We start from the raw sequence: 12,867 nt of genomic DNA, 5'->3' as shown, positions 1-12,867 counted from the left end.
TCCCCGAACAGCCGACTCGCACGCTGGCCCAACTCTGCAGGTCCCCTCCGCTCCGCCCGGCCCCGCCCCGCCGCGTCAGGAGGGTCACGTAGCCTGCGCCCCGCGCCCTGATTGGCTGCGTTAGGAACTCTAGGGCGTGTCTGTGGGTTCCGCGAAGCGGGGCCGGAGCTGCTGAGGGGAATTGGCTGGCGGCTTGGGACCCTGGCCCCTGTTCCCAGGCCTCGGGAGGACGCCAGGCTGCGGGGAGCCTTGGCCTGGGGAGGGGGGGAGGACGGAGCCAGAGACCCGGAACTCGCGCCTTGTGCAGAGTAGACGCCGACAGGTGAGTCGCCCCGGTCCTGCGCCCCTGGGGGTGATCGTCTCCGGCCGCACAGCGGCCGAGAGGCTGGAGTCAGGAGCTGCCCACCGTGAAGCCAGACTTCCCGCCAGCTGCTCAGCTCCGCCTGGCTGGCTCGGGAGCTGGGTGGACGCTGGGGCGCCGCAGGTCGGAAGTTTCTCTGGATATGAGCGCAGGCCCCACATGATGGATGTGCGGCTTTCGATCGCTCCCCAGTATCCTCTGCTTTGGGCCCTCGTTTTTCCTTTCTTACAAACATTGGGGTTAATTTGAAATTGTCAGCAGGTCGTACATGTTATAAAAGTAGAACTGAATTACCGGTGTTCGTCGAGGGAACCGTGTTATGAAAATTGTGCATATTACAGAAGTGGGTTTCACTCCTCAAAAACGCTTAAGAAACATCAAGTATCAGAAAATAAACCACGTTGTGATTTAGAAAACATTTACCTGGATCATTGCTATGTGCAGAGCACAGGGCTAAGAGCAGGACTCAGCTAAGCTGTTGGGTTTGAATCCAAGGTCTGCCCTTTATTAGCTGACCAACCTTGGGCTACTTTACGTGCATCTGTTAACTCATCTTTAAAATGGGTTGCTGTGATGGTTTAATGAGTTTCTGAATGCTTTGTCATTTATGGTATTAATTTAACCTTCACAATCACCCAGGATGTAATCTTCACGAACACCTAGTGATGCCATTTTCCTGGTGCTTAAACTGAGGCACAGAGAGGTGAAGTGACTTCCTCAAGTCACAGCACAACTAATGACCAGGAATTAAGCCCAGGCAGCCCACAGCTTTACCCACTACATTAAGTTGTAGTGAACTTGGTTTGTCATTGAGTTTCAGTTGACAGATACTGATTTTGTTTCTGTGGACCAAGTTCTTTGCTGGGTACAGAGGATAAAGTAGAAGAGCACGCAGACCCTGCTTTCCAGGTGCTTGCAATCTGGTGCAGGTTGTTCATAGACTGCAGGGTGCTCATGAACCCTGCTAAAGTCTTTTGCAAGATGTGAGTATGGGTCCTTTTCTGGAAAAGAGAGGGAGTGTGGCTCACACTGTGTTCTCTGGTGGGTCTGTGATTCAAAGGTATGAAGAAACATTCTAGCAGAAAAGCTAGTATCTAGCATAACGCCTGACACACAGAATGAGCCAAACAAACAAAAACAAAAAAAACTGGTTAAATGAATGAAGAACTTACAGGAGTATAAGTGCCACAGTAGGGTCAAGAGCAGGGTGCTGTGGAAGAGCACACATGAAAGTCACCTGCCCAGGAATGCCTCCTAGAGTCAGCAGTGCCAGCCAGGTGAAAGGTAGGGAAGCAATTCATTGGAACATGGCAGTAAACATTTCTGCCCTCATGGAGGGTGAGACAGAAACCACTCATGAACAGCTGCAGCTATGACAAGTGGCACATAGGAACAGTCCATGGTGATAAGAGAGCCTGTCAGGGGGACAGGAAGCCTCATCTATTCATGAAGGGCAGGGAACTTTCCCTGAGAAAGTGACACTTAGACCTAGGAGTTAGGAGCATTGCGGGCATGGGGGGTAGCCCTCAGTCTTCAGAGACCCAGTGATGGGAACAGGTAAAGCACCAGGGGCAGAAAGGAAGCTGGTGCAGCTGGTGTAGGTAGAGGGGGACAGGAGATTTGGGTGGTGACAAAGCCTAAGACAAAGAGGCCTTGCAGGCCATGGTAAGGCTTTTTTACTTTGTGTCTTTATCCTAAAGTGCCATCGAAAAGTTATTGCAGGGAGGTGACAAGATCACATTTTGAGAAGAAGCTGGAAAGAAGCCCAAGTGGATTAAGAAGGCCCGGATGAGGACAGGATCTCTGGGGAGAAACTCGAAGGTAAGAAGAGGAGAGGGCCTAGAACCAAGCCTTGAAGATGAGCCTGCAGAGGAGACAACTAAAGGACAGTCAGGAGTGTAGGAAGGAAGGAGGAGAACCAGGGGAGTGGGAGGTTTTGGAAGTCAGGTATGAGTATTTCACAGAGAAAGTGGTCACCTATGCTGAAAACTGCCGGTGTCAAAAGAGGGAGGAACTAAAACTACTCATTGGCTTTAATCACATGAAAGTTGTCTTTATGGGAAGTTGTATACATAGGAAGAGAGGAAATGGAAAGAAAGAAGGAGCTGCAAGAATTAACCTGAGGGGAAGAGAAAAATGGGATTTTAGTTGGAGGGGCAGTGAGAGAAAGAGCCACTGAGGTGAAGGGTGGGAACCTCAGAGAGGAGGATGCAGCTGAAGGAGTGAATACATGAGAAAGAAGGGCTCTAGACACTTCAGGCCAGAGAGGCTGGGATCAGCACAGGAGCAGGAATTACCCTGCATGATGAAAGAGTCATTGTAGGGAAGGGGAGATAGCAGAAGGTTTATGTTTGGTATGATGAATTGCACTCCTTTCTTTGTACAAGTTAGAGGCAAGGATATTGGTTGAGAGTGAAGGAGAGAATGGGTGTCAGGGGAAGCTGGAGGTCTGAGTTGAGAAGATTTGACATAGTTCTTGGGGGATGTGAAAGAGTGAGTTGACCAGAGATTGTTTTAGGATGGTCTGGCAGAGGGAGCCAAGTATACAGCAAAGGCCGGAAATTAGCCACCTGGCTCATTCAGGGAATGGCAAAAATAGTAGGGGAGTGAGGACAGAGGCTAGCTAGAAACAGAAACTACATTAAATACAGTATAACAAAGGAGGCATCACAAATCATGGGGAAGGAAAGGATTGTTCAAACATGGTGCTTAGAGATAGCTAACCTATTGATAAAATCTATTTACATTCTTAGCTCACAATCAGAAATTTCAAATGAATTAAAGGAGCTAGCTTTTAAAATTCAAACAAAGGTCAGGTGCCTTCAATGTGGCAGAGGAGTAAGACGTGGAGATCACCTTCCTCCCCACAAATACATCAAAACTACATCTACATGTGGAACAGCTCCTACAGAACACCTACTGAATGCTGGCAGAAGACCTCAGACTTCCCAAAAGGCAAGAAACTCCCCACATACCTGGGTAGGGCAAAAGAAAAAAGGAAAAACAGAGACAAAAGAACAGGGATGGGATCTGCACCTCGGGGAGGGAGCTGTAAAGGAGGAAAAGTTTCCACACACTAGGAAGCCCCTTCACTGGTGGAGACGGGGGGTGGGCATGGGGGGGAGCTTCGGAGCCACAGAGGAGAGCACAGCAATAGGGGTGCAGAGGACAAAGAGGAGAGATTCCCGCACAGAGGATCGGTGCCAACTCTCACCAGCCTGAGAGGGTTGTCCACTCACCTGCCGGGGCGGGCGGGGGCTGGGAGCTGAGGCTCGAGCTTTGGCGTTCAGATCCCAGGGAGAGGACTGGGGTTGGCTGCGTGAACACAGCCTGAAGGGGGCTAGTGTGCCACAGCTAGCCGGCAGGGAGTCTGGGAAAAAGTCTGGAACTGCCTAAGAGGCAAGAGACCATTGTTTTAGGGTGCGCGAAGAGAGGGGATTCAGAGCACCGCCTAAATGAGCTCCAGAGATGGGCGCGAGTCGCAGCTATCAGCACGGACATCAGAGACAGGCATGAAACGCTGGGCTGCTACTACAGCCACCAAGAATCCTGCGTGCGAGCACAGGTCACTATCCACACCTCCCTTCCCGGGAGCCTGTGCAGCCCGCCACTGCCAGCGTCCAGTGATCCAGGGCCAACTTCCCTGGGAGAACACATGGCACGCTTCAGGCTGTTGCAATGTCACGCCGGCCTCTGCTGCTGCAGGCCCGCCCCACATTCCATACCCCTCCCTCCCCCCCAGCCTGAGTGAGCCAGAGCCCCCTAAGCAGCTGCTCCTTTAACCCCGTCCTGAGTGAAGGACAGACGCCCTCAGGCGACCTACACACAGAGGCGGGGCCAAATCCAAAGCTGAACCCCAGGAGCTGTGCAAACAAACGAGAGAAAGGGAAGTCTCTCCCAGCAGCCTCAGGAGCAGTGGATTAAATCTCAAGTGCACATGGAACATTCTCCAGGGTAGATCATATCTTGGGTCACAAATCAAGCCTTGGTATATTTAAGAAAATTGAAATCGTATCAAGTATCTTTTCTGACCACAATGCTGAGACTAGATATCAATTACAGGAAAAAATCTGTAAAAGATACAAACACATGGGAGGCTAAATAATATACAACTAAATAATGAAGAGATCACTGAAGAAATCAAAGAGAACATCAAAAAAATACCTAGAAATAAATGACAATGAAAACATAATGACCCCAAGACCTGTGGGATCCAGCAAAAGCAGTTCTAAGAGGGAAGGTTATAGCAATACAATCCTACCTCAAGAAACAAGAAATGGGACTTCCCTGGTAGCGCAGTGGTTAAGAATCTGCCTGCCAATCCAGGGGACACGGGTTTGAGCCCTGGTTCAGGAAGACCCCCACATGCTGCAGAGCAAATAAGCCTGTGCGCCACAACTACTAAGCCTGCTCTCTAGAGCCTGCAAGCTACAACTACTGAATCCCACGCGCCTAGAGTCCATGCTTCATGACCAGAGAAGCCACCGCAATGAGAAGCCCGCCCACCGCAATGAAGAGTAGCCCCCGCTTGCCACACTGGAAAAAGCTGGCACGCAGCGAAGACCCAAAGCAGCCAAAAACAGAGAAAGAAACAAGAAACATCTCAAATAAACAACCTAACCTTACACCTAAAGCAATTGGAGAAAGAAAAACAAAAAACCCCCAAAGTTAGCAAAAGGAAAGAAATCATACAGATCAGATCAGAAATAAATGAAAAAGAAATGAAGGAAACGATAGCAAAGATCAATAAAACTAAAAGCTGGTTCTTTGAGAAAATAACCAAAATTGATAAACCATTAGCCAGATTCATCAAAAAAAAAAGGGAGAAGGCTCAAATCAACAGAATTAGAAATGAAAAAGGAGAAGTAACAACTGACAATGCAGAAATAAAAAGGATCATGAGAGATTACTATAAACAATTATATGCCAATAAAACGGACAACCTGGAAGAAATGGACAAATTCTTAGAAAAGCACAGCCTTCTGAGACTGAACCAGGAAGAAATAGAAAATATAAACAGACCTATCACAAGCACTGAAATTGAAACTGTGATTTAAAATCTTCCAGCAGACAAAAGCCTGGGACCAGATGGCTTCACAGGCGAATTCTATCAAACATTTAGAGAAGAGCTGACACCTATCCTTCTCAAACTCTTCCAAAATATAGCAGAGGGAGGAACACTCCCAAACTCATTCTACAAAGCCACCATCACCCTGGTATGAAAACCAGACAAAGATATCACAAAGAAAGAAAACTACAGGCCAATATCACTGATGAACGTAGATGCAAAAATCCTCAACAAAATACCAGCAAACAGAATCCAACAGCACATTTAAAGGATCATACACCATGATCAAGTGGGATTGCAACGATTCTTCAATATATGCAAATCAGTCAATGTGATAAATCATATTAACAAATTGAAGGAGAAAAGCCATATGATCATCTCAATAGATGCAGAAGAAGTTTTCGACAAAATTCAACACCCATTTTTTGATAAAAACTCTCCAGAAAGTAGCCATATAAGGGAACTTACCTCAACATAATAAAGGCCATTTATGACAAACCCACAGCCAACGTCGTTCTCAATGGTAAAAACTGAAACCATTTCCACTAATACCAGGAACAAGACAAGGTTGCCCACTGTCACCACTATTATTCAACATAGTTTTGGAAGTTTTAGCCACAGCAATCAGAGAAGAAAAAGAAGTAAAAGGAATCCAAATCGGAAAGGAAGAAGTAAAACTGTCACTGTTTGCAGATGACATGATACTATACATACAGAATCCTAAAGATGCCACCAGAAAACTACTAGAGCTAATCAATGAATCTGGTGAAGTAGCACGATACAAAAGTAATGCACAGAAATCTCTTTCATTCCTATACCCTAATGATGAAAAATCTGAAAGAGAAATTAAGGAAACTCTCCCATTTACCACTGCAACAAAAAGAATGAAATACATAGGAATAAACCTACCTAAGGAGACAAAAGATCTGTATGCAGAAAACTATAAGACAATGATGAAAGAAATTAAAGATGATCAAACAGATGGAGAGATATACCATGTTCTTGGATTGGAAGAATCAACATTGTGAAAATGACTCTACTACCCACAGCAATCTACAGATTCAGTGCAATCCCTATCAAACTACCACTGGCATTTTTCACAGCACTAGAACAAAAAAATTTCACAATTTATATGGAAACATGAAAGACCCCGAATAGCCAAAGCAACCTTGAGAAAGACAAACAGAGCTGGAAGAATCAGGCTCCCTGACTTCAAACTATACTACAAAGCTACAGTAATGAAGACAGTATGGTACTGGCACAAAAACAGAAATATAGATCACTGGAACAGGATAGAAAGCCCAGAGATAAACCCACGCACATATGGTCACCTTATCTTTGATAAAGGGGGCAAGAATATACAATGGAGAAAAGACAGCCTCTTCAGTAAGTGGTGCTGGGAAAACTGGACAGCTACGTGTAAAAGAATGAAATTAGAACACTCCCTAAAACCATACACAAAAATAAACTCAAAATGGATTAAAGACCTAAATGTAAGGCCAGACACTATAAAACTCTTAGAGGAAAACATAGGCAGAACAATCTGTGACATAAATCACAGCAAGATCCTTTTTGACCCACCTCCTAGAGAAACGGAAATAAAAACAAAAATTAAAAAATGGGACTTAATAAAACTTAAAAGCTTTTGCACAGCAAAGGAAACCATAAAGAAGACGAAAAGACAACCCTCAGAATGGGAGAAAATATTTGCAAACGAAGCAGCTGTCAAAGGATTAATCTCCAAAATATACAAACAGCTCATGGAGCTCAGTATCAAAAAAACAAACAGCCCAATCCAAAAATGGGCAGAAGACCTAAATAGACATTTCTCCAAAGAAGATATACAGATTGCCAACAAACACATGGAAGGATGTTCAACATCACTAATCATGAGAGAAATGCAAATCAAAACTACAATGAGGTATCACCTCACACCAGTCAGAATGGCCATCATCAAAAAATCTAGAAACAATAATTGCTGGAGAGGGTGTGGAGAAAAGGGAACCCTCTTGCACTGTTGGTGGGAATGTAAATTGATACAGCCGCTATGGAGAACAGTATGGAGGTTCCTCAAAAAACTAAAAATAGAAGTACCATACGTCCCAGCAATCCCACTACTGGGCATATACCCTGAGAAAACCATAATTCAGAAAGAGTCATGTACCACAATGTTCATTTCAGCTCTATTTACAATAGCAAGGACATGGAAGCAACCTAAGTGTCCACTGACAGATGAATGGATAAAGAAGATGTGGCACATATATACAATGGAATATTACTCAGCCATAAAAAGAAACGAAACTGAGTTATTTGTAGCGAGGTGGATGGACCCAGAGACTGTCATACAGAGTGAAGTAAGTCAGAAAGAGAAAAACAAATACCATATGCTAACACATATACATGGAATCTAAAAGAAAGAAAAAAAATGGTTCTGAAGAACCTAGGGGCAGGACAGGAATGAAGACACAGACACAGAAAATGGACTTGAGGAAACGGGGAGTGGGAAGGGTAAGCTGGGATGAAGTGAGAGAGTGGCATGGACTTATATACACTACCAAATGTAAAATAGATAGCTAGTGGGAAGCAGCTGCATAGCACAGGGAGATCAGTCTGGTGCTTTTTGTCCACCTAGAGGGGTGGGATAGGGAGGGTGGGAGGGAGATGCCAGAGGGAGGAGATATGGGGATGTATGTATAGGTATAGCTGATTCACTTTGTTATACAGTAGAAACTAACACACCATTGTAAAGCAATTATACTGTAATAAAGATGTTAAAAAAAAAAACAGGGACTGAAAAATAAATTTCAAACAAAAATATAGAAGCAAATAGGGATGAATTTTTATCTTCTCATCTGATGCATAAAAGCAGTAGGAATCCTAAAGGAAAGGGAAACTTCCCTGATCCTTTGACCAATTAAAATTAACCGATTTGTCCTGACACATGGTACACAATGTATGAAGCTTGAAGACATTATGCTAAGTGAAATAAGCCATGGTCACCATTCCACAGCTAACCTGATTTTCTATGGCTTCACTAGGGCAGTCACATGGCATTCCTCATTTTACCTGGCTGAGACTTATTTTAATTCTAGATTTATAAAAAAGTTTTTCACATAATTCTCATAAAAAAGCATATATTTATTCACTCATTTTAGAGGAAACAAATTCACTGACTTATTTTGATAATAGTTATTTAGCAAAAGAATATTTACTCTAAAATATAAAATTAGAGTTGACACCCCTCCTTAAAAAGTATTTGCTTCAGCTAAACATCAGCTTGAAAATGTAAAATGTTAAAACAAAAAAAAGTGGGTGTGTGTAAATAGCGTATGTGTCCTAAACCTGAACGTATCAGAGTTGAAAGGGAATGTGTGTCAAAATAACATTTGAGGTTTGTGAATCTTTGAACTCCTTGTGGTTTTGCTACTGGTCTGTAAAATGGAACTAACTACTGCACGAGGTTGTTGCAAAACTCAGACAATGTATTTATAAAGTTTAAGATGTGAAGCAGTGTATTACAGTTACCTCATCAATTATTTAAGAGGCTCTATTTAATATACTCCACAAGAGTTGTCTAATTTAAGTCCGTTTTATTTCCATGCTTACTACTTACAGCTCAAATTTGTGTTTGTATTCTGAAAGTCAACACCCTTTATGTTAAAAACCTGTATTTTCTTTGATATAGGTATGATGAGTACCTTCTGAGTCTCAGGATGGTGGGAATTAGCCAGTGGATTGCAGGCATGTTGTGGAAGTTGCTGATGAGATCCCAGCCCTGCAGGCCCTGTTCTTTCAGAAAGATGCTATCAGCTCCAAAATACACACCTTTTCTAGCATCCTTCACCTATACAACTGATAATCAGTCAAATAGAGAAAATAAAAAGACAGTAGAAAAGCTCTATAAATTGTCAGTTGACATCAGGAAAATTCGAAGATTAAAAGGATGGGTACTTCTGGAGGATGAAACGTATGTTGAAGAAATTGCAAATATTTTACAACAGCTAGGTGCCAATGAGACTGCTGTAGCCAGTATCTTGGAACACTGCCCAGAAGCAATTATCTGCAGTCCACCTGCTGTTAACACCCAGAGAGAACTCTGGCAGTCAGTGTGCAAGAACGAGAAAGAGTTAGTTAAGTTAATAGAACAGTTTCCAGAATCTTTCTTTACTGTTCAAGACCAGGAAAACCGGAAGCTGAATGTTCAATTCTTTCAAGAGTTGGGATTCAAAAATGTGGTCATTAGTAGGTTTTTGACAACTGCACCTAATATTTTTCACACTCCTATTGAGAAGAATAAGCAAATGATAAATGTTCTTCAAGAGAGTTATCTAAATTTAGGTGGCTCTGAGGTCAACATGAAAGTTTGGCTACTAAAATTATTAAGCCAAAACCCATTTATTTTGTTAAATTCTTCTGCATCTATAAAGGAAACACTAGAATTTCTCCAGGAGCAGGGTTTTACAAACTTTGAAATTCTCCAACTTCTCTCCAAACTCAAAGGATTTCTGTTTCAACTTTGCCCAAGAAGTATACAGAACAGTATGTCCTTCTCTAAAAATGCTTTTAAATGTACTGATCATGACCTGAAGCAATTAGTTTTGAAATGTCCTGCCCTTTTATATTATTCCGTTCCAGTTTTGGAAGAGAGAATTCAGGGATTATTGAAAGAAGGAATTTCCATAGCTCAGATAAGAGAGACGCCAAAGGTTCTTGAATTAACGCCACAAATAGTACAGTACAGGGTAAGGAAACTGAATTCCTTAGGCTATAGAATAAAGGATGGATATCTAGCATATCTAAATGGAACAAAAAAAGAGTTTGAGGCTAACTTTGGTAAGATTCAGGCCAAAAAAGGAAGGCCATTATTTAATCCTGTGGCACCATTAAATATTGAAGAGTAACTTGCTGACTGATGCTTCTTTCTATCAGTGCTGAGTAAAACCGAGTAGCAAAAACTTAAGTGATTCAGGCATATTGTGGGCACCAGTAATTTTAAGAACCTACTTAGCTTCTGAGTTGTGTTTAAATGACCTCTAAGTAGAAAATCTCTCACTCAATTGCTGTACTTAAAAATATAAATTGCATTTATTTTAAATAAAGTTTGTAATTTTGACCTTGAGCTATTTTAAAAAATTATTAAATGGTCTATCAGTGTGATATTTTATAAGTAATTTCTAAGAAACTGACAAGTGCACTCCATTCAAAGTATGGATACATTTTTACTCATATAGCACATTTCACCTGGGATGCAGACCCAACCTTCTTTCTCACCACCAGCTCTGAAACATCACTCTACTATGGTGTGAATTCTGTAGCTTAGTGTTTAGTGAAACATTAGCAAACTTCTAATACATTTTTGTGGAGAAAGTTGATTTCATCTCCAGGTTGGAATAAGGGAATATCTTTGAGAACCAAGTATTGCCCATCAAAAGGAATAATTAGAGCTTATTTGTGTGGTTTAAAATTGACTATTTTATCTCATGAAACACTTTTATGTGCATTTATTACTTTCCCCTTTTTATAGATGAGGAAACAAGCTTAGAGAGCCATCCAGCTGCCACATGCCAGAGCCCAGATTTACTAAGATCTCTCTTCTGTTCAAACCTTGTGAACAGAAAAAGGATTGCTTATGAGTTGGCATAAGAAAAGTCACTCCTACCTGACGTGCAAGAGTACCAACTACAAATTTAGGGATTTTTATGAAAACATCTCTGTAAAATTCCTTAAATTTGAAATGATCTAATTTGTATAAACTTTCTGAAAATCCAGGTCTGACTGTAAAATATGAAAGGTAAAGTGTGTGATGGTTGGTACTGATTTTAGTTAGGTTTCAAGTTTCTATTTCTAAACTTTGTTCCAAGATAAATATTATGCAAATAAAGACTGGCTCACTTTCAGCTGTGGAGTTTGAACTCTTAACAAATACACAAACAATTGACTCTTGACACTCAAACATCTGCGCTATGTGTGCGTGGCCTTAAGTGATGAAAAAATTATGAAAAACGCAGGCCACATCTTCACTCTATTCCTTCATTCAGCAAATGCAGGTAACTCTCACTCTCCCAATCTGTTAAGTTCCTTAGTTAGGAAAGCGAAAGGTATCTCTGTGCAGCACCTACTAAGTGCTGGGCACATTGTGCTTTACAACTCTAAGAGCTGAGTACCACTGTTTATTGTTCTAACAGATGAGGACATTCAGGCACAGAGAAGGTAAGTCACTTACTCAAAGTCACACAGAAATGTCTGTTAAAGAGAAAGCATGGCAGCCAGTATAGTCGGGGCAGAGTTAAGTGATGGGAAGAGTGACACAAGATGAGCATCACAGGTCCATCTAAGGAACAGGATCTCATTCTAAATGTGATGGGAAACCCTTTGGCAGATTTTAGTTTATGCTGACGAAATTATCAGCAGTGCTTTCACCCTCAAAAGTATCTCAGTTTGGAATACATTACACATTATATGGTCACCTTGGTAGTTCTTATGTTAGATGTCAATTTTGAGATGCCTACAAGAATCTGAGCAGAGATTTCAAATAGAAAAATGGTGAAGTCTGGAGTAGTGACAAATCAGGACTGGACATACAGATAATCAGGGATCATCTGCATATCTATGGTATTTAAAGCTATAGCTCTGGGTGAGACTGCCAGAAAGAAGATAGATTTGGAGTAGTGGCTGACCAAGCCTAGAAAGGATTGACCAGAGTAAGTCTGCCAAGAAAAGAGGGCATTTTCAATAATATTGAATACCATGGGGAGGTCAACTAAGATAAGGAGAAGTGACTAGTGGATCTGGCTAAAGGGAAATCATTGGTTGGCCCTATCAAGAGTGATTCTGGGGGATTCCCTGGTGGTGCACTGGTTAAGAATCTGCCTGCCAATGCAGGGGACACAGGTTTGAGCCCTGGTCCAGGAAGATCCCACATGCTGCGGAGCAACTAAGCCCGTGCGCCACAACTACTGAGCCTGCCACGAGCTCATGAGCCACAACTACTGGAGCCCACGTGCCTAGAGCCCATGCTCTGCAACAAAAGCCACCGCAATGAGAAGCCCACATACTGCAACAAAAGAGTAGCCCCCACTCACCGCAACTAGAGAAAGCCCACGCACAGCAACGAAGAGCCAATTCAGCCAAAAATAAATAAATAAATAAATTTAAAAAAAAAAAGTAATTCTGGTGGAATGAGAAAGGCAAGAAGGCAGCTAGAGTGGGTTGAAAGAATAGGAGATGAGGGCTTCCCTGGTGGTGCAGTGGCTAAGAATCCGCCTGCCAATGCAGGAGACATGGGTCAGAGCCCTGGTCCAGAAAGATCCCACATGCTGCGGAGCAACTAAGCCCATGCGCCACAACTACTGAGCCTGCGCTCTAGAGCCTACAAGCCATAACTACTGAGCCGATATGTCGCAACTACTGAAGCCTGCGTGCCTAGAGCCCATGCTCT

At 42.7% G+C, this 12,867-nt stretch overlaps 2 protein-coding genes across 2 annotated transcripts in view; both read left to right on the top strand.

Moving 5' to 3' along the window:
- CRY1 (cryptochrome circadian regulator 1) overlaps positions 1-10,331 on the top strand; it is a 106,984-nt gene extending 96,653 nt beyond the window's left edge. The window contains exons 13-14 of the mRNA XM_029204911.1: positions 2,062-2,182; positions 9,115-10,331. The gene's annotated coding sequence lies outside the window, so the exon portion shown is untranslated. The remainder of the gene's footprint in view (positions 1-2,061; positions 2,183-9,114) is intronic.
- Positions 294-10,587, top strand: MTERF2 (mitochondrial transcription termination factor 2). Its single transcript, XM_029204913.1, has 3 exons — positions 294-322; positions 2,062-2,182; positions 9,115-10,587. The coding sequence occupies exon 3, from the start codon at positions 9,143-9,145 to the stop codon at positions 10,328-10,330; it is 1,188 nt and encodes a 395-aa protein (XP_029060746.1). The 5' UTR covers positions 294-322; positions 2,062-2,182; positions 9,115-9,142; the 3' UTR covers positions 10,331-10,587.
- The last annotated feature ends 2,280 nt before the right edge of the window (positions 10,588-12,867 follow it).

Source organism: Monodon monoceros, unplaced genomic scaffold (assembly GCF_005190385.1).
Source record: "Monodon monoceros isolate NGI ecotype Baffin Bay Population unplaced genomic scaffold, NGI_Narwhal_1 Super_Scaffold_6, whole genome shotgun sequence".
In the NCBI taxonomy this organism is placed as follows: domain Eukaryota; kingdom Metazoa; phylum Chordata; class Mammalia; order Artiodactyla; family Monodontidae; genus Monodon; species Monodon monoceros.
Note: the sequence above shows the minus strand (reverse complement) of the source record. Positions and strands in the feature narration are given on the sequence as shown.